Source organism: Oncorhynchus masou, chromosome 9 (genome assembly GCF_036934945.1).
Source record: "Oncorhynchus masou masou isolate Uvic2021 chromosome 9, UVic_Omas_1.1, whole genome shotgun sequence".
Lineage (NCBI taxonomy): Eukaryota > Metazoa > Chordata > Actinopteri > Salmoniformes > Salmonidae > Oncorhynchus > Oncorhynchus masou.
The window spans coordinates 44,539,342-44,562,193 of record NC_088220.1 but is presented as its reverse complement, the minus strand read 5'-3'; the positions used below and the strand labels follow the sequence as shown (position 1 = coordinate 44,562,193).

General features: G+C 41.7%; 1 protein-coding gene across 4 annotated transcripts in view; it reads right to left on the bottom strand.

The window, feature by feature from the left end:
- Window positions 1-15,306: 15,306 nt before the first annotated feature.
- Window positions 15,307-22,852, bottom strand: part of LOC135546027 (follistatin-related protein 5-like) — a 179,878-nt gene continuing 172,332 nt past the window's right edge. For all 4 annotated transcript variants that reach the window (XM_064974099.1, XM_064974101.1, XM_064974100.1 and 1 more), the window contains one exon: window positions 15,307-17,779. In XM_064974099.1, coding sequence (XP_064830171.1) covers window positions 17,077-17,779 — 703 coding nt within the window. In that variant the 3' untranslated portion in view covers window positions 15,307-17,076. The remainder of the gene's footprint in view (window positions 17,780-22,852) is intronic.

Sequence of the window (22,852 nt, the reverse complement as noted above, 5' to 3'; positions counted from 1 at the left end):
AGAGCGTGATCACACAGTTGTCTGGAACAGCTGATGCTCTCATGCATGCCTCAGTGTTGCTTGCATCGAAGCGAGCATAGAAGTGATTTAGCTTGTCTGGTAGACTCGTGTCACTGGGCAGCTCGCGGCTGTGATTCCCTTTGTAGTCTGTAATAGTTTGCAAGCCCTGCCACATAAGACGAGCGTCGGAGCCGGTGTAGTATGATTCAATCTTAGCCCTGTATTCACGCTTTGCCTGTTTGATGGTTTGTCGCAGGGCATATCAGGATTTCTTGTAAGCTTCCAGGTTAGAGTCCCGCATCTTGAAAGCGGCAGCTCTGCCCTTTAGCGCAGTGCAAATGTTGCCTGTAATCCATGGCTTCTGGTTGGGGTATGTACGTACAGTCACTGTGGGGACAATGTCCTTGATGTACTTATTGATAAAGACTGATGTAGTGTATTCCTCAATGCCATCGGAAGAATCCAGGAACTTGTTCCAGTCTGTGATAGCAAAACAGTCCTGTTGTTTAGCATCTGCTTCATCTTACCACTTTTTTATAGACCGAGTCACTGGTGCTTCCTGCATCAATTTTTACTTGTAAGCAGGAGTAAGGAGGATAGAGTTGTGGTCAGATTTACCAAATGGAGGGCGATGGAGAGCTTTGTACGCGTCTCTGTGTGTGGAGTACAGGTGATCTAGAATTTTTTTCCCTCTGGTTGCACATTTAACATGTTGATAGAAATTTGGTAGAACTGATTTAAAATGCTTCACAGAGTTCAAGTACCAGACACATCTCAACTTTTCAGAGGAGACTGTGTGAATCAGGCCTTCATGGTCTAATTGCCTCAAAGAGACCTCTAATAAAGAACACCGATAGGAACAAGAGACTTGTTTGGGCCAAGAAACATGAACAATGGACATTAGACCGGTGGAAAATCTGTCCAAATTTGAGATTTTTGGTTCCAAATGCAGTGTCTTTGTGAGACGCAGAGTGGGTGAATGGATGATCTCCGTATATGTGGTTCCCACACTGAAGCATGGAGGAGGAGGTGTGATGGTGTGAGGATGATTTGCTGGTGACACTGTCAGTGATTTATTTAGAAATCAAGGCACACGTAACCAGCATGTCCACCACAGCATTCTGCAGTGAAACGAAATCCCATTTGGTTCGAGCTTAGTGGGACTATGATTTGTTTTTCAACAGGACATTGACCCAGGCTGTGTACGGGCTATTTGACCAAGAAGGAGAGTGATGCAGAGCTGCATCAGATGACCTGGCCTCCACAATCACCCGACCTCAACCCAACTGAAATGGTTTGGGATGAGTGAATGAAAAGCGAAGGAAATCAGCCAATAAGTGCTCAGCATATGTTGAAACTCCTTCAAGACTGTAGGAAAAACATTTCAAGTGAAGCTGGTTGAGAGAATGCCAAGAGTGTGCAAAGCAGTCATCAAGGCAAAGGGTGGCTATTTTGAAGAATCTCAAATATAAAATATATTTAGAGTTGTTGGTTACTACATGATTCCATATGTGTTATTTCATAGTTTTTATGTCCACTATTATTCTACAATGTAGAAAATAGTAAAAAATAAAAACCCTTGAATGAGTAGCTGTGTCCAAACGTTTGATTGGTGCTGTATATACAGTATCTTTCAAAAGTATTCAGACCCGTTTGATTTCACATTTCACATTTTATGGTGTTACTGAGTGGGATTCAAATCAATTTAATTGTCTTTTTTTGTCAACAATCTACACACAATTCTCTGTAATGTCAAAGCGGAAAGAAATGTAAAAAATATATATTCATAAAGAATTTAATAACTAAAATATAGTTGTTGCATAAGTATTCAGCTCCCTGAGTCAAAACATCTTTGCCATTGATTACAGGTGCGAGTCTTGGGTAGGTCCATAAGAGCTTTGCACACCTGGATTGTGTAATATTTGCCTATTATTTTATTTTGTAAGCTCAGTCGAGATGTTGGGGATAAGGGGTAGACAGCCATTTTCAAGTCTTGCCGTAGATTTTCAAGCAGATTTAAGTCAAAACTGTATCTTTGCCACTCAGGAACATTCACTGTCTTCTGGCTACTCCAGAGTAGATTTGGCCTTGTGTTGTAGGTTATTGTCCTGCTGAATGGGGTAAGTCGGTGCTTAAGTGCTTAAGTCGGCCCATTTCTTTTCATCCAGGAAAAAACGCCCAAATATTTGCAGATGGAGTCACTACAATATTGTGGATCCACCCACAGCCATTGAACTGTGTAGCTTGGCCTCATGGTGACATTCCTGTGCAGTTTCATTCCGGTCCCTATATCTCAGTTCAGAAGGACGACTGTATCTTTGATTTGTCTGGGTGGTTTACAGCTCCACAGCTTTTAACTTGACCATTCTTCAAGAGATATTCTTAAGGAGATATTTTTACCCATTTACCAACCACTGCCCTTCTTTATGAGGCTCTCGAAAAGCTCCATGGTCTTCGTGGTTGAATCTGTGCTTCAAATTCAATACTTGACCAAGGGACCTTACAGATGTTGTACAGTATGTATGGGGGACAGAAAAAAGGTTAGTCATTCCAAAATCATGTCATCCCCTATTATTTCACACAGAGGAGGCATCTGTTGGTCACAGATACCTTACAAAAGGTACCGGGCGTGGATCAGAAAACTAGTCAATATCAGGTGTGACCGACACACCTCATGCAGTGTGACATCTCCACATAGAGCTGATCAAAGCTGTTGATTTTGGCCTGTGGAATGGTATCCCACTCCTGTACAATGGCATTGCACCATTTTATGTGACTTGTTAAGCCACATTTGACTCCTGAGCTAATTTAGGCTTGCCCAAACAAAGGGGCTGAATACTTATGCAACGACTACATGTTAGTTATGGATTTTTTTTTTTATCCTAAAAACATTGACGTTACAGAGTAATCTGTGTAGATTGTTGATGAAAAATGACAATTGTAATCCGTTTTAATCCCATTTTGTAACACAACATAATGTGAACAAATCCAAGGGGTCTGAATACTTTTGCAAGCACTGTATAGCGTTTTGGAACGAAAGGCATATAATGTAAGGCAAATAGAAAATTTGATGCAGACGAGTCTCAAGTCCCAGGAGAGGACTGAATTTTAAAGAGGGTTGTGGGTAGACAATGTGTGTTGAAAAATGTGTTACAGGCATTCTGGTGGGGATGGGTTATTGGGGAAATATAAGCTTGCTCGCTCCATTGCATTGGAATTGCTTTCTCAACTCACCTGTGTATATAGAGCATAGTCTCAGAAAATAACCTGTTTATTATTGTGCTGCCGAAAATTTGATTTCTAACCATGGCAAAAACAAACTTATATTGAGGCCAGTGGAGGCTTGTGGGAGGAGCTATAGGAGGACGGGCTCATTGTAATGGCTGGACTGTAATTAATGGAACGGTATCAAACACATCAAACATTTGGAAACCACATGCTTGACTAAATTCCATTTATTCAATTCCAGCCATTACAATGAGCCGTCCTCCTATAGCTCCTCCCACCAGCCTCCTCTGGTTGAGACATTGTCAAAATAAGTTCTATTCCATTCTATTCTCCTTGCCAAAGTGAAGACTTTTCTTTGGTGAGGAGACTTTAGGGAGTTAAAAATCTTGTTACCATGGCAAACAGCACAGAGACATCTGACAGCTATGCTGGGCTGAATGTTAATTAATTCACCCCCAACTTATTCCTTTATCACACAATCAAATGTTGCTCTGTCACTCCCCATTTTTCCATCACAACATTTTCCCCTTTTAATTGTTCCTTATCCATTCAGAATGCCAACAGGAATTGCTTTGACTGATTATGGCCAATGGCAGCTAGCAAGAAAATAAGTAACCATTCAGGTTGTGTGTTCCCTTTTGCTTTTCAGTCAGGTACATCCTATTATGCTCCTACACATGCCAAACCACATTGCTCACTCCCTCTTTGTAGCACTCCAGCCATCCAGCTGGCCCTTTGTGTGTGTGTGTGTGTGTGTGTCTGTGTCTGTGTGTGTGTGTGTGCCAGTCCGCCTCTGTGAGAGCTGCGTGATGTTTTCCTCCTTCTCCTCTCCAGTGTAGCTCGTCAGGGGGCTGGACACACCTTCTCCACATCTGCTAACCCGTGAGAGTGGCAGCACATCTGCTCCTTCACTGTGAACACATCCACTCCAGTGGCACACATGCATGGGGGACATTTTCCATGACTCCCTGGCTACGAGCCATGTCTGCGTTCATCGCTGTTCCGGTGTTTTGAATTGTGGGCCCATGTCCCAGTGCAAAGCAGGCTTTCTTGATTTGTGTCACAATTAACACGGTGCTGGGTGTGTTGTTCAATAACTAGAGAGATGAGCAATGGCCGATGCACAGACACCTGTACCTCTCTCAAGCCATTATCCAAGTTATGTCTCATAAGAATAGGAGTCTTTATTATTCCCTGTGGGCCATTCATTTTGCAGCACGTAGTAAAAACAATATGTACTCAACTAACAGTATTACTACTTATTGAGAACACTGTTAGCAGTTGGCATGAAGGTGTGTTCAGACCTATTCGGTTTGAACTTAGGGAGCTTGTGTTTGCACTCTGAGGGAAGCAACATAAATTCATCAAACAAGGGATGCTCAGAGTTCCTTAAATGGATTGCGCCCTACGTATGACTCGTGCGTCTTATTCTACCCTGAAACTGCAGGGTTTCCTCAGGAAGAGCAAGCGCTGATTTCCCTTTGCACAGCATCCACCTTCGCCTCAAAACTCAGTTTGCTGTCAAGGAAAGTGCCAAGATATTTGTGTTGATCAACGGTCTCCACTGGCTCACCATCTATCAGAATCTGCATAGGTGGCAGTGAGCTGTAAATCAATAGTCATATCCTTGGCTTTCGTGACATTAAGTTCTAAGTAGGAGCTGTCACACCCATCCAACAAACTCTTCCACCACTGGGCCATGGCTAATCTCCTCATCTTGTGAAAGACTCACGATAACCAAGTTGTCTGCAAACGTAATAATATGCCCAGCTTCATGATTACTCTGACACTAATTAGTGTACAGTGCAAACACGATGGGAAAGGATGCACTCTTGTGGTGAACCAGTGAAGGGATATAGTGTGCCGGGTCGGGAACTGTTGAATCTCACCCTTTGAGGTTTAAACCAGCTGACCATGTAAAGACAACAGCCTCTCTGCTAAGACATGGTTGTATACAATTAAAAGCTGAAGAGAAGTCAACAAATAGCTGTCAGCCATGGGTCTTACTACCCTCAAGATGATTAAGGACATAATTAAGAATAGTGATAGTTGCACCTTCCGCCCCTGACCTGACCCTTTAAGCAAACTGCGATGGGTCTAACTGGTCCTGAACCTTGGCCATAATCTCACCCTTAACAATATGTTCAAAGGTGTTCAATGTCAATGAGGAAAGGGCTACATGCAACAATTCCAACAAGTTTACTGAGTTACAGTTCATATAAGGAAATCGGTCAATTTAAATTAATTCATTAGATCCTAATCTAATGGATTTCACATGACTGGGCAGGGGCGCAGTGGGCCTATCCCTTATCCCCAACAGTCCCACCCACTTGGGAGCCACGCCCACCCACTGGGGAGCCAGCCAATCAGAATGAGTTTTTCCCCACAAAAGGACATTATTATAGACAGAAATAATCCTCAGTTTCATCAGCTGTCCAGATGGTTGGTCTCAGACGATCCCGCAGGTGAAGGAGCCAGATGTGAAGGTCCTGGGCTGGCGTGGTTAAACATAGTCTGCGGTGGTGAGGCCGGTTGGACGTACTGCCAAATTCTCTAAAACGTTGGAAGCGGCTTATGGTATAGAAATTAATATTACATTCTCTGGCAACATCTATGGTGGACATTCCTGCATTCAGCATGCCAATTCCGAGCTCCCTCAAAACTTGAGACAACTTTGTGTGACAAAACTGCACATTTTAGAGGGGCCTTTTATTGTCCCCAGGACAAAGTGTACTTGTGTAATGAGCATGCTGTTTAATCAGCTTCTTGATATGCCACACCTGTTAGGTGGACACATTATCTTGGCAAAGGACAAAGCTCACTAACAGGGTTGTAAACAACTTTGTGCACAACATTTGAGAGAAATACATTTTTTGGAGCGCATGGAAAATGTATCGGATCTCATGAAACATGGGACCAACACTTTACACTTTGCGTTTATATTTCGATTCAGTACAGTATCCTTTGCTGTTGCAGTGACAGCTGGAAGATGGAGGAAAATATGCCAGTGAGTTTTTAACACTCTGCCGCCAACATCATCAGGGCCAGGGCTCTTTTTCTCTTTGATGTGGCTGAATATTTGAAAAACATTCTCATGACCAATATGAATATTACATTCAGAGACACTCCCTTAAACCAGTTAATTCATCAATAAAAACATGGGTGTCAAACCGTAGGTAAAAGTTGTCATTGGTTTATTTAATTATCTTCCCAGCTTTAAACTGCAATTCAACCGTCGATTTCATCCCCTCCAAGTAGAACAGGAGTTGCCTCTACTCAGTTCAGCCTCCACCTTGTCTTTATACTTCAACTTAACTCGTTTAACTTCCCTCTTTACTCGTTTTATGTACTCCCCTACGCTGGGAGACGTCACCCTGGTGAAAAGGGATATTTTTCATGTTATAGTTTCGAGTGATTTGGCTACCTAAGGTTTGTAATTTGGGAATCTTTTGCACGATTTCTGGGGGTGTCACCTAATTCTCACAGAAAGAAAGAGAACTGGTCATAGTGCCAGTCAATGAATCCAGGTCGGTGCAGGAGCAAGTAAAACATGTCCGAGTCAGTTTTATCAAAACAGTTCTGTGTACGTTTCGATGACTCAGCCATCCACCCCGTAACGTGTCTTCGCTTTGACGCGGCCTCTCTTCAGGACAGGTTTGTCTGTGGGAATGACGTAAACAGTATTATGGTCAGACGAGCCTATTGGACCTCAGACGATGGATTCCTTCACCGCCTCTACTGTCCGACAACGCAAATCCAACACTTTACCATGTCTCGCAGGACAAGTGACGTATTGGTAGATGTGAGTGAGAGACTTTTTCAGCGAACAGCGATTATTGTCACCCATAACAAGATGCGGAGCATCAGGGGGTGAGATGCTCTGTAACTGTCGCACGGTCCGGGAGATGGTGTCCGTCGTCTTGTCCACGTTAGCTCTAGGATGCATGTGACAGAGATTTGGGGGGGAACTCCTGTGGTAAGCAAAAGGGCTGAAGTGAGAGTAAAAGTTCAATATCTGGGTCACAAAGACTCTCACGTATGAGCACGTAGAGGCAGACCCCACCGCCTTGTGCTTTGCCCATCGTTTTTGCATCACAGCCTTGACGTACAGGCACCCAAAAGCCGTCGATTTCTAAATCAGCGTCCCGGTCCTGCTCTTTCAGCCACGACTCAGCGAAGGCCAGAATGCAGGCATTTCTGTAATCGGATAATGACTTAACATCGGCTTGCAGTTCGTCTGTTTTACGTCTGAGAGATTTGCACATTAGCCAGGATGATGGGAGGGGAGAAGTATGCGGTTTAGTTGTGATTTCTTGAGTCTTTAATGCACGCTGCCACTGTGTCCTCTCCTCTTCTCCCGACTCGGCTTTTGGTTATTATATTTGCTCTCTTGTTGCCATTTTGTGAATATAGTGTTATCAAAAGGCATACTGTTTTAGTTCACTTTTATTTAACCAGGAAGACCCATTGAGGTCAGAAGAACTCTTTCCCAAGGGAGACCTAGTGCCTGTTAATGCCCGTATTGAATTTGTCTACAATCTAAAACAATGCTTGTTGATATAAAAAGTATAATAGATGCAATAGTCTGACCCTGGAGGACAATCCATTTGCCGCCATCTTAAAAACATGTAGTGTAAACAAAGAGCAGACGGGTGGAATGTGGTTGGCTGTAGACGGAGGCTTGGCTTCTTTATCTCTTGCAGCATCGCTCCAGTGCATCTCCGAGGCGAAAAGGTGGCTGTGTGTGCATCCCCCTGTCATTGATGTGTGTTCACTCACCTAGCGCGGCCCTGGTGTCATGCCCGACTAAATAACATCAGGCTCAGCATGACAATGGGGGCCAAAGGAGACAAGGTGTGACGCCGCCACCATCTTATCACATACACAGGGCTCTGGCTGATACGTGTCATATCCTTCCAACATCCCAGTGAGTCTCTACTATGAGTTTGACACGGGGCAAGCTAAGGGGAGTGTTTACACAGCCAGTTAAGATGCCAATGGGTGCACCCTGTTGACTATTGATCTATTTAGTAGGTTAGACACTACACAGACACACACAGACACACAGACACACACACACGCATACACACTGACTACGAATTTCGCACACAACTGAGGATGTTATACTGCAGAAATTGATCAATCAATATGCACATTGATTAGTTGGTTTTCAATTAAGTAGGAACCAATTCATTTCTTTGTTGATGTCAACCGACCCCAATCAACCCTTACACCCAATCAGTGCAGAAAAGATCCACTGAATGCTGTTGATTCCATTCAGACATTCAGAGAGATAGAAAACCAGTGAGTGTTAAAGCGTGGGAATTGAAGGCAGAGAGGGGACCGTTGGGTGAAATGTATGAGTATTCAGGTCTGGCACAAAGCACAGCACACATGGTGGCCTCGATCAGTCATCAGCCCTGACGCGGGATGGACAGAGAAGTGAGGCATTACTAGTGCCCAGGCCTGGAACATGATTAAAATACTACATTTGACACCGGGAGGGGAGGGGAGGGGAGAGTTCCACCCATGTGGCAATGCACTAGGTGATGAGGGGCTTGACAATAGATCATTTAAGGCACTTCCAGCCACCTCGTTTCGCCCACCGAGATATGTATTCTCCTGGCATTTTTATTATAGGGATCGTGTAAAGGAGACTATTAATGTAATGTATCAGTCTCACCGAGTTAGAGAGGAATGCAAATTTGGTCTGTCAGGAAAAACTAGCTGGGGCTTATCAGCTGGGTGAAGGGAAGTGTGGCAGCGGGAATGGGCGATCTGTGATGAGGCACGGGCTTGCATAATCACCACGGATCAATACGGAAAACCTAAATGGACAGGGTGGAAACTGAAGCTAAGCTACGAAACTCCTTGGAATGGCTTTGAACATCATAGTGTGACCTATATGACATACAGCAATGTGAGAAACGTGGATGTCCCTCGGTTAGCTAGCTGGGGACTGGCACTATCAGGTAGGGCAAGCCGGTAAAGTGCCTTCAGAAAGTATTCACACCTCTTGACTTTTTCCACATTTTGTTGTGTTAAAGATCAGTAAAATGTATTAAATTGAGATTTTGTGTCACTGATCTACACACAATACCACGCAATGTCAAAGTGGAATTATGTTTTTATAAATTATTACAAATTAATAAAAAATGAAATCTGAAATGTCTTCAGTCAAGCAGTATTGAACCCCTTTCTTATGGCAAGCCTAAGTTCAGGAGTAAAAATGTGCTTAACAAGTCACATAAAAAGTTGCATAACAGAGTTTAACAGGATTTTTAAATGACTACCCCATCTCTGTACACCACACATACAATTATCTTTAAGGTCCCTCAGTCGAGCAGTGAATTTCAAGCACAGATTCAACCACAAAGACCTGGGAGATTTTCCAGTGGATCGGAAAGAAGGCACCAATTTGTAGATGGGTAAAAAAAGTATATTGAATATTCATTTGAGCATGGTCCAGTTATTAATTACACTTTGGATGGTGTATCAATACACCCAGTCACTACAAAGATACTGGTGTCCTTCCTAACTCAGTTGCCAGAGAGGAAGGAAACCACTCAAAGATTTCACCATGAAGCCAATGGCTGTGATAGGAGAAAACTGAGGATGGATCTACTCCACAACACTATTTATTTAAAACATGTATTTAACCTTTATTAAACTAGAGTCATTGAAGTCATTGAAGAACAAATTCTTATTTACAATGACAGCCTACCCCGGCCAAACCCAAAACCAGATGATGCAGGGCCAATTGTGTGCCGCTCTATGGGACTCCCAATCACGGGCAGTTGTGATACAGCCTGCAATCAAACCAGGGACTGTAGTAACACCTCTATCACTGCGATGCAGTGTCTTAGACCGCTGTGCCACTCTGGAACCCTTACTAACATAAATTACAGAGTGAAAAGAAGTATAGTCTGTACAGAATAAAAAAAAATCCAAAACATGCATCTTGTTTGCAATAAGGCAATAAAGTTATACTGCAAAACATGCATTTTTGTCCTGAATACAAAGCATTATGTTGAGGGCAAATCCAACACAACACATCACTGAGTACCGCTCTTCATATTTTCAAGCATGGTGGTGGCTGCATCAGGTTATGAGTATGCTTGTCATCGGCAAGGAGTTTTTTAGAATACAAATAAATGGAAAAAAGCTAAGAACAGGCTAAATCTACGAGGAAGACTTGGTTCAGTCTGCTTTCCAACAGACACTGGGAGATTAATTCACCATTCAGCAGGACAATTAACTAAAACACAAGGTCAAATATACAATTGAGTTGCTAACCAAGATTACATTAAATGTTCCTGAGTGGCCTAGTTACAGTTTTGACTTAAATCAGCTTGAAAATCTACAGTAAGACTTAAATGCCAGCAATAATCAACAACTAACTTGACAGAGCGTGAATCATTTTTTAAAGAATAATGGGTAAATATTGTACAATCCAGGTTTGCAAAGCACTTAGAGACCTATCCAGAAAGAGCTGTAATTGCTGCCAAGGTGATTCTAACATGTATTGACAGTAGAGTATTTTTTTGTAGATCGTTGACAAAAAAAAGAAAATTAAATACATTTTAATCCCACTTTTTAACACAGCAAAATGTGGAAAAATATCAAGGGTGTAAATGATTTCTGAAGGTACCCTATTCCTTAAACGTAATATCTAACGTAAATGCAAGAAGAAGAAAAAATATATTTGCATCAGTCGTCATCTCTCACTCAAATGTCACTCGACATTTGTTTCTAATATATTTCCTTCATTTAACTACAGTTCATTTCAGTATTTATACTCTCTGATTGTTACTCGCTTTATATGCAATTGAATTGTCCACTATTACCAGTGTTGGGGAGAGTTATTATGAAAATATAGTTTACCAAGCAACCAATTACTTCACACTACAACAAGTTAAGCTACCCTTAAGAAACATATAAACGTAAAATAACAAAAATATAAATGTAACAAACAATTTAAAAGATTTTACTGACTTACAGTTCATATATGGAAATCAGTCAATTGAAAGAAATGTATTAGGTCCTAATCTATGGATTTCACATGGCTGGGAATACAGATATGCATCTGTTGGTCACAGACATCTAAAAAAAAAAGGTTGGGGAGTGGACCAGAAACCTGAAATTGTTGCATGTAGCCCTTTACTCACTGACCATGAACACATTTGAACAATATGTTCAGGACCCTTTAGACCCATTGCAGTCAGGACATGGGTGAAGGATGCAACTGTCACTCTTCTTAATTATGTCCTTAAACATCTTGACGGAAGTAAGACCCATAGTTGATCTCAGACAATCCTGCTGGTAAAAGAGCTGGATGTGGAGGTCCTGGGCTGGCGTGGTTACACGTGGTCTGCGGTTGTGAGGCCGGTTGGAAGTACTGCGAAATTCTCAAAAATGACATTGGAGGCGGCTCATGGTAGAGGAATGAACATTCAATTCTCTGGCAACAGCTCTGGTGGACATTCATGCAGTCAGCATGCCAATTGCGCGCTCCCTTACAGCTTGAGAAATCTGTGTGCAAAAATTGTGTGACATTCATGCAGTCAGCATGCCAATTGCGCGCTCCCTTACAGCTTGAGAAATCTGTGTGCAAAAATTGTGTGACAAAACTGCACATTTTAGAGTGGCCATTTATTATCCCCAGCACAATAAGTTTTTTGTGTGTTTAGAAAATATATGGGATCTTTTATTTCAGCTCATGATGTCTCGGATCCCTCCGGAACTGTCATTACGCACACCTGGTCCCCATTCCCAATGATTAGTAATTGTATAAGTATGCCCTTTGTTCACCATTGTCCTGACGATTATTGTTACAATGTCTGTTGGTGCATGTGACCTGTGCTGTGTGTTTTGGCTTCTGTGCCATTGATGATAACGGGTCTCGTCCCGTGTGTTAATCACTGTGTGTGTGTGTTATTTATTCGAGGTACTCCTCGCTCTTTTGTTTTGGGTTTCTACCCTGTGTTTTTTGTATTGTGTTTGTCTGGTCTTTGTCCCCGTGCGTTGGCACGCCGTAATTTGGGTACAATAAAAAGCCCTATTACGCATTCCTGCGTCTCTCACCCAACCAACACTACATGTTGCTGCATTTATATTTTTGTTCAGTGTAGTTTACTTATCTATAGTTACTTTGAAAAAGTAGTTCACTACATCCAAACTACTTCGAGAAAAATCATCATATCTAAATCTGAAATGTCAGACTACAAATTGCAAGAAGGATCACCCTGGAGTCAGGTGTTAACATCATGTGTAATTTTGTCTATTATTAAACATAAAAACTATGTTTCAAGTGAAAATTATGCTGGTCTTCCTGAAAAAGAAAGGACATCTTGCTTACTTTACTCATATTTTCTGTTATTTTTGCAAAAATTAATTGTAGTTCCAGAAGTTAGCTACACCACTACATGGCAAAAAAGTAATTAAATACTGAAAACACAACCATCATTTGAATGTAGTACAACTACCACCAAGCTACAGCAAAATGTAATTAAATTGCTAGTTGAATTACATGTAGTTCACTACTCCCCGTCACTGACTACTACACATCATTTTTTAATAGCAATTGCAATTTCTAATGATGATCGCAGTTTTAAAAATAAAATCATGGTTATGTGAAGTGCCCATCAAAAAGTTATGTATCAGCACACCCACATTGTGTGGGTCTCCTTTAATCTCAAGCAGACACGATTGGGTGTGCAATTAGTTTTGTAAGAGTGACAGAAACTGCTGAATCAATATAGGGGTCGTTCAAATGAAATTTTCAAAGCTCTTTCAAAATGACATTCAAGAAAGTTCAGAGATATGTTCATATTCTCTGAATGTCATGAGCCTCATTTATACCTGGTGCTAACATGCATTCTTTGTCCTGATCTTATCCACATTCTGATTGTGCACACTTTGTAGCCTGTTATATCTACACATGGTAGTAAATTGTGTCTCTTATCCATCCACTGTGTACGCATTGTGACCAGATTTCCTGTTACCTCCCTGTATGCAGATTATTTGACAGATATTCTTTGAAATTAATATGAATGTATTTATTTTAAAACAATTATGGATGCTATAAGTCAATGGTGCTACCTGTCAATGATTTTAGAGATCGGTATAACTATGATTTACAGTGCCTTGCGAAAGTATTCGGCCCCCTTGAACTTTGCGACCTTTTGCCACATTTCAGGCTTCAAACATAAAGATATAAAACTGTATTTTTTTTGTGAAGAATCAACAACAAGTGGGACACAATCATGAAGTGGAACGACATTTATTGGATATTTCAAACTTTTTTAACAAATCAAAAACTGAAAAATTGGGCGTGCAAAATTATTCAGCCCCCTTAAGTTAATACTTTGTAGCGCCACCTTTTGCTGCGATTACAGCTGTAAGTCGCTTGGGGTATGTCTCTATCAGTTTTGCACATCGAGAGACTGACATTTTTTCCCATTCCTCCTTGCAAAACAGCTCGAGCTCAGTGAGGTTAGATGGAGAGCATTTGTGAACAGCAGTTTTCAGTTCTTTCCACAGATTCTCGATTGGATTCAGGTCTGGACTTTGACTTGGCCATTCTAACACCTGGATATGTTTATTTTTGAACCATTCCATTGTAGATTTTGCTTTATGTTTTGGATCATTGTCTTGTTGGAAGACAAATCTCCGTCCCAGTCTCAGGTCTTTTGCAGACTCCATCAGGTTTTCTTCCAGAATGGTCCTGTATTTGGCTCCATCCATCTTCCCATCAATTTTGACCATCTTCCCTGTCCCTGCTGAAGAAAAGCAGGCCCAAACCATGATGCTGCCACCACCATGTTTGACAGTGGGTATAGGGTGTTCAGGGTGATGAGCTGTGTTGCTTTTACGCCAAACATGACGTTTTGCATTGTTTCCAAAAAGTTCAATTTTGGTTTCATCTGACCAGAGCACCTTCTTCCACATGTTTGGTGTGTCTCCCAGGTGGCTTGTGGCAAACTTTAAACAACACTTTTTATGGATATCTTTAAGAAATGGCTTTCTTCTTGCCACTCTTCCATAAAGGCCAGATTTGTGCAATATACGACTGATTGTTGTCCTATGGACAGAGTCTCCCACCTCAGCTGTAGATCTCTGCAGTTCATCCAGAGTGATCATGGGCCTCTTGGCTGCATCTCTGATCAGTCTTCTCCTTGTATGAGCTGAAAGTTTAGAGGGACGGCCAGGTCTTGGTAGATTTGCAGTAGTCTGATACTCCTTCCATTTCAATATTATCGCTTGCACAGTGCTCCTTGGGATGTTTAAAGCTTGGGAAATCTTTTTGTATCCAAATCCGGCTTTAAACTTCTTCACAACAGTATCTCGGACCAGCCTGGTGTGTTCCTTGTTCTTCATGATGCTCTCTGCGCTTTTAACGGACCTCTGAGACTATCACAGTGCAGGTGCATTTATACGGAGACTTGATTACACACAGGTGGATTGTATTTATCATCATTAGTCATTTAGGTCAACATTGGATCATAGATCCTCACTTAACTTCTGGAGAGAGTTTGCTGCACTGAAAGTAAAGGGGCTGAATAATTTTGCACGCCCAATTTTTCAGTTTTTGATTTGTTAAAAAAGTTTGAAATATCCAATAAATGTCGTTCCACTTCATGATTGTGTCCCACTTGTTGTTGATTCTTCAAAAAAAATACAGTTTTATATCTTTATGTTTGAAGCCTGAAATGTGGCAAAAGGTCGCAAAGTTCAAGGGGGCCGAATACTTTCGCAAGGCACTGTAAATGGTTTGACCATCCAGATCTGTTTTCACTTGATTGATATCCAGTTACAATGGGTCCCTGACTACCTCTGGAGGTGGTCAGGAAGAGCTAATCACAATCAGATCACAATGCATCTTCTAATTGTCTACACCTGTCTGAAAATGTGAGAATGTGGACAATATCAAGAGAAAGGACAAATGTTAGAACCAGGTATAAACACAGGCTATTGTCAGCAACAGAAGCATTGCCGAAGAAGTTTCTCTGAACTGTGTTGAACCTGGTTTTTCAACGGCGTTAGTCGAGTGTGGACTGAAACCATGTTTGAAACACATTTTCCACAGAAAGGAAGTATAGACTTTATTGTCAGGTAAAATGTCAAGTGTGTATTCTCTACATAAATAATAACCACATGAATCAACAAACAGCACATGGCTATAATGAAAACTACAATGTCTCAGTAGGTGAAATCACAATGTACTTGGTCAAGGATAGCGAGATGACAATGGTGCTCTTTTCGTTTCTTGAAAGGTGGGTGCATATGCACTCAAAATAATGAACAGAGCCCTCAAAAACTGTATGAAAACTTCCATGTTAAGGAACTCAGTCAACTCTGCTGCTATATACAGAAAACAAGAAGTAAAGTCACAGGTAATCAGTACAGTCCTATGGGTATCAAGGGGCAACACAAAACAAAATGTGATGTATATATTTTTTTTTATGAATTGAAATTGTATTGACCAAATAAAACAAAACATCAAATTATATAAAAATGTATCATCTTAATTGGGAACATAAAATGGACCTGTCCATAACCAACCAGAGGTCCAACATTAGATTTGAAAAATAATACATTAACATATTCCTCATTGTGTTTGTGTTGGAGTGCTATGGTGAAAATGCATAGAATGTGTCCTTCGAGGAAAGAACTTGTGTCCTAAGCACAACGGGCCACATACTTGCCAGGTTTCATAGGTACAACTGATTCATCCAACTACGTTCTGCCTTGTAGGATTTGAAAAGAAATGTGACTCACATTTGAAGCTTTATAGACCAAGGTCTCTCTCTATATTCTCCTTAGACCCACACAGCTCATAGGGCCTCTATTCTCTACAACTGCACAAATCCACTTCCAACTAAACAAATCCCTCTTTATTTCACTGTAATGATACATATCCAATTGCTAAACTTTGCCAAAATTGACTGACAATATGTAAGTACATTCTATTATATACTATGACTCCTTTTGGGCCAGGGATATTCTTCAAATTGTAATATTTTTCTACACACACACACACACACATTGACCTTGTGAATCAAAGTGTGAAACGTTAATGAATTTATCCCACAAATATTAAGATGGATCAATCTATTAACATTGTCATTGAGACTTGGATTGTTGGACGAAATCACATTCAAATCACTAGCTCTGTTGAAGACTCTCAGAGATCAAAGGTGACCAAGCAGCACTACATCATAATGGACAACTCAATCTCTCTATCTCCACTTCAAACGAGACGGGGTCTCAGCAAGAGCTCATTTTAATTAGCCCAGAATAGGCTCCATGTCGGTCCGAGATGAAAATAAGACGAGGAACATGGATTTTTGGAGCATCTCTCACCATGAAGGAGGGTCAAAGAGAAGAAGGTGTAATCTGCAGCCGCAATGGGAATAATTATGTGAATTCCTCTTTTGGAGTTTGTTTTCCTTCAAGGCACAGGAAAAAAATGGAACGGGAGTAGACAAAACAGAGGAGGATAGTCTAGACTTATTTTCTCCCTCTTTTTAGCGAGACGCCAGTTGACGTGATTATCAAAAAACGTCCATCCAATTGAATTAGCAAGACTTGCAATCGAAAAATGCTAAAATGACTCTAATTTGTCTAATTTTAACTGATATCCCGGCTAGTAAACAACGCCAACAAATCACTCCCTATTTTTTTTATGAAGTTCCCAACATTCAATACGATTTTGATCTGTGTATTTTGGTTTTGAGAAGAATTACTTACGTTTTTCTTCACACCCAATAAATTATGTATCTGCAACCAAATTCAGTGCAACTGTACCTTAATGATAACACAGGACGAGTCAAAACACAGACCAGCCTACGACTCGCCAACCCACGTCACTACGTTGCCTTTGACGACATCGGTGATCTCGCAGTTGAGCTTGTTGAGACGACCGTCCAGGATGAAAATAGACTCTCTGGATGGGGTCATGAGGTACTGTCCGAAAAGTCCACTGCCGGTCATCACGCGGTTTCTACTGCTCCACGGCCAATCGGAAGTCTTGGTGGCCTCCTTCAGACTCTTGATCATCTTCACATTGCCTGTGCTCAGCTCGACATATAGAGAGTCCGTTTGGCTTCCCGAACTTCCGAAGACGTTGTACTGGTGGACCTCGGTGAACGACGGCTGGAAGGTCACATCAGACAGGTGAAGGTTGGTGTGGATGTCGAAGGGCTCGCCGATCTCCCCGCGCACCGTGATCTGCTGGATTCTCATCAAGCCGTTGCGGTCGTCCACTGTGACCAGGTAGTGACCGTCCGGAGACACGTACGGGGTGCCGGTGACGTCCCCATTGTGTCCATTCACGGAGTCTGTCACACTGTCTACGATGAGCTGGGGCTGGGTGGTGCCCGTGGAATCAGGCCTGCAGTTGATGAAGTAGTAGCCTCCCAGGTGGGTGTAAGCCAGGGACTTGGGAATGCAGTTGTACTTGAGCAGGCTGATGTTCTTCCCTGACGACATGGTCTCCAGGTCGATCTTGTGGAGCGCCGGTTCATTTCTGTGGAGGACGATTCCAAATCTAGATGGAGAGAAAATACATTTGGAATGTTAGTATACGTCTCCAAGTTTTTATGACACATATACAACCATTAGAAGTACTGTTGAGGGTCGACACAAAAAAATATACTTTAAAATGTATTTTATGCTTCATTCATTCATGTTGCACATTACACCTACAGACTTGAATCAATTTGCTTTTGCTTCCGGACTTCACAATTAATAGTGGTGCTACATTAGAATTAAAGTCAACCTTCACCAAGACTACAGTTACATTTACAATTGTGGAGAGTAGAATTAAATATATGATTTTCGAGAGAAGTCTGTTATCCTCACGACTATTGAATAGTTGCACATTTTCCCCGCTCATGCTGTGATTAAAATCTTAACAGTGACAGGGACTTCCATTTGCATCACCTCTCCTATTATTATACTCTGAATTGACTTGGGTGTGTGACTCTCTTAGCTACAGTATTTCAGTTCCTCAAAGAAACGGCCTTAGGATTGGTTTGAGAAGAAGAGAGGGGTGGATACGGTCTTTTCACATTTCAGTGGCCATTTTCTTATCGCCTCAGATGAGCAATCTCAGCAAGCTGAGTTGAAAACGTCTGCCCTATGCTTCACAGTAATAGATTTCCATGGGCATATTAATCATTGAAAATACTATATTATACATTATACAAGTGGAGGGATAATGACACGTTCCAATTCTGATATGCAAGACTGGATGGAGAATGTGAGGGGCCGACATGGCAAAATTACATCTGAATGCTGTCTGATCAATCCTGACATGCACTTCAATCTCGGTATCATCCGTCTTCTTTTATGTGATTTTAAACACCCCCACTGTCTGTTCATGTGGACAGAAAATTACTGTTAGAGAGTGATGGAGCACATTATCAGCACTATGAAGTTTAGCATTGATCCAGAGATTGTATCGTCCATTTGAGGCGTTAGGGCTGGGGACTTAGACATCAATGGGACTGATCGTGGACAGGTGCTGCATTGGGTCATGAAATCGGAGGGTACTCTTGGATTTTGTGTAATTGTGAGTGTCTAGAATGTTCGAAATCCACAGGATTTCTTCCCAGGGAGCTTTTGATCCCAACACAAGCACCTTCAAGTAAAAAAAAAAACACCCCCACAGGGAGCGAAATTAATTCAAAGCTAACACAGTTAGTGAAAATAACTAGATCTATGAGAGAATGAGAAAAAAGGAAAGTAAAATGATGTTGCGGGTGGACTCCTGATAGGGAGAAAGGAGTACTATGTTAGTGCAAGCAACTGTAAATACCATCAAGTGCTATGTGAATGTACCTCTATGGTATACATTTTAGGACATCCCTACTCCCCATGATAAATGTCCCTACTCTCTAAAAATGTGTACATTAAGACAGATCAGTGAATGGAGCACATCTACAGTGATACAAAGCGGAGTACTTGATATATGCAGGTCAATATGACAATTTTGCCTTCAGCCTTATTTTTGCTAAAAAATTAGTAGTGCTGAAGTTTGTTAGAAAAATAAATATGGGCCTGTTTGCATTCTCTATGAACAGAAAAAGTGTAATCTGGGCTGGCTTTGCTTGTAAACACATTGAGCAAAATATAAATTGCGAGTTGCCTTTTGTTGTTTTGTTTTCAGCATGCCTCCCTTTATCGGTACACTATACAGATTTTACAAATACTGTACAATTATGTGAAAAGTAACACTTGTGTGTTGAGTTATGAGCTGTATACTTTGTTGTAGTTTTTCTTGCATACCTTATAATAAGGCAGGAGTTAGCTTTTCTGGTCCACCTGAACTCAATTTGTAAACATAGGAAAACAAGAATGTTTTCTCTGTAATAGGCGAAATGACTTAAACAATTCATTTGGTTGAATATTTATTTGTTAAATTCAGTGGTGACCCATCATTCAGGGCAGGTGGGACCTGTTTTAAGCCTCACATTTTTGAGCTTGCCTGATTTGCTTGTTATTTTGGCATGAATACATTGTCTATGAACAGTAAAAGTATCATCTGGGCTGGCTTTGCTTGTAAAGTTTGCAAACAAAGTAAAGAAAAAAATATATATCATTGAGTTGATAAAGCCACATACAAACATGGTCTCTGTTTTGTTTTCTTGAGTAAGGCAGCTCGAAAAAAATGAAGGTGTTCAGCTTGTGTTCCGTGCTTTCTGTGGTGGTGGTGCAAGCCAGCAGAAAAATATGGAGCATTGCGCCGTGATTGGCTCAGTGTTCTGTCACTCATGGGGACACTCTACGTCACCGCCAATCTAACGGTAGACTTTGAAAATTCTAGCCCCCTGGGTGCTGCTATAGAGTTTGGGTTACATTAGAAGAGCCCATCTAAGAAGGCTCAAGGTCATTGGTCACAGATAAAATTACGTCAAATCACGATATACGTACAGTAGCTTTCATTGGACTGATCATGTCAACATCACACAAATCTTAGCTAGCAGTCATCATCATGAAGTTGACAATGTACTGGCAAATCCTTGTCATAATGATAGAAATAATGAAGAGAAATTATAGATAAAACGTATTGGTGCTCATCAGCCATTGGACATAAACATTACACAACAAGTTGGAAATCGCAAATTCAACAATGAGTGGTTTGGAAGGAATCAGTAACAGTGGCTGTATGGTCCCAAATTTGCGATTAAGGGGCTCTTTTCCAAGTTTAAAACGATAAACATTCAACATTGGCCAATGAAGCACAATTTGTGCCGCGACTGGGAAAATACGTTTTGAACGTCATCCAACTCAGAATTGTAAATCCGGACTTTTTCTAGAGCTACAATCTGAAGATCAATAACGTCATCATGATTAGACCTTGTTTTTTTCAGAGTTGTCAGTTGTTTTAAATGCAGCATAAATCCAGAGAATGTCAGACTTTGATGACTAAATTTGACCACGAAGGACCGCCGCGCCACCTTCCTGTTCAAGTGAGCACAGTCCAAAAATGTACTGTATGCTTCTGCATAAATGATGTAAAGATGGAGCCGGAGAGGATGGCTGCTGTTTTATGGGTTCTTAACCAACAGTGCTATTTTGTTATTTTTTTCACATTTGTAACTTATTTTGTACATAATGTTGCTGCTATCACCTCTTATGACCGAAAAGAGCTTCTGGACATCAGAACAGCGATTACTCACCTCGAATTGGACAAATAATTTTTCTTAAATGAGTCGAACCGGAAGGATATACTACAAACACCTGAACAGGCCCTCATTCCCTGTCAAAGAAAGATTTTGAGGAAAGAGACCAGGGTGCCTTGTGAGGATCAGCTTAATCTGCCTTTGCCATCCGTACTGTTTGCCAACGTTCAAACGCTGGAAAATAAATGGGACGAACTGAAAGCACGTATATCCTACCAACGGGACATTAAAAACTGTAATATCTTATGTTTCACTGAGTTGTGGCTGAACGAAGACATTAATAACATACATCTGGCGGGTTATACACTCTATCGGCAGGATAGAACAGCAGTCTCTGGTAAGACACGGGGCAGCAGCATATGTATGTTTGTAAACAACAGCAGATATATGATATCTAAGGAAGTCTCTAGGTTTTGCTCGCCTGAGGTAGAGTATCTCATGATAAGCTGTAGACCACAATTTCTACTCAGAGAGTTTTCATCTGTATTTTTCGTAGCTGTCTACATATTACCACAGACCGATGCTGGCACTAACTCTGCACTCAATGAGCTGTATACCGTCATAAGCAAACAGGAAAACGCTCATCCAGAGGTGGTGCCCCTAGTGGCCGGGGACTTTAATGCAAGGAAACTTAAATCCGTTTTACCTCATTTCTATCAGCATGTTAAATGTGCAACCAGAGAAAAAAAAACTCTAGACCAACTTTACAACACACACAGAGACACGTACAAAGCTCTCCCTCGCCCTCCATTTGGCAAATCTGACCATAATTCTATCCTCCTGATTCCTGCTTACAAGCAAAACATTTAAGCAGGAAGCACCAGTGACATGTTCTATAGAAAATTGGTCAGAAGAAGCAGATGCTAAACTACAGGACAGTTTTGCTAGCACAGACTGGAATATGTTCCGGGATTCTTCTGATGGCATTGAGGAGTACATCACATCAGTCACTGGATTCATCAATAAGTGCATTGACATGCACCAACCAGAATGGATGGATTAACAGGCAAGATTCTCACTGAGCTAAAGGGTAGAGCTGCCACTTTCAAGGAGCAGGAATCTAACCCGGAAGCTTATAAGAAAACACACTATGCCCTGCGACGAGCAGGCAAAGCGTCAATACAGGACTAAGATGGAATCGTACTACACCGGCTCCGACGCTCGTTGGATGTGGCAGGGCTTGCAAACTATTACAGACTACAAAGGTAAGCTCAGCCGAGAGCTGCACAGTGACACGAGTGTACCAGATGAGATAAATAACTTTGATGCTTGCTATGATGCAAGTAACACTGAAACATGCATGAGAGCATCAGCAGTTCTGTGTTCTGTGCGATCACGCTCTCCGCAGCCGATGTAAGACCTTTAAACAGGTCAACATTCACAAGGCCGCAAGGCCAGACGGATTACCAGGACTTGTACTCTGAACATTTGCTGACCAACTGGCAAGTGTCTTCACTGACGTTTTCAACCCCTCCCTGTCTGAGATCCACAGATGAAACAATCTCTATTGCACCCCACACAGCCCTTTCCCACCTGGACAAAAGGAACACCTATGTGAGAATGCTATTCATTGACTACAGCTCAGCGTTCAACACCATATTGCCCTGAAAGCTCATCAATAAGCTTGGGACCCTGGGACAAAACACCTCCCTCTGCACCTGGATCCTGGACTTCCTGAGGGGCCGCCCCCAGGTGGTAAGGTAGGTAACAACACATCCACCATACTGATCCCCAACACAGGGGCCCCTCAGGGTGCGTGCTCAGTCCCCTCCTGTACTCCCTGTTCACTCAACATTGCACGGCCAGGCACGACTCCAACACCATCATCATCATGCCGATGACACAACAGTGATCACCGACAACGAGACAGCCTATAGGGAAGAGGTCAGAGACCTGGCCGTGTGGTCCCAGGACAGCAACCTCTCCCTCAACGT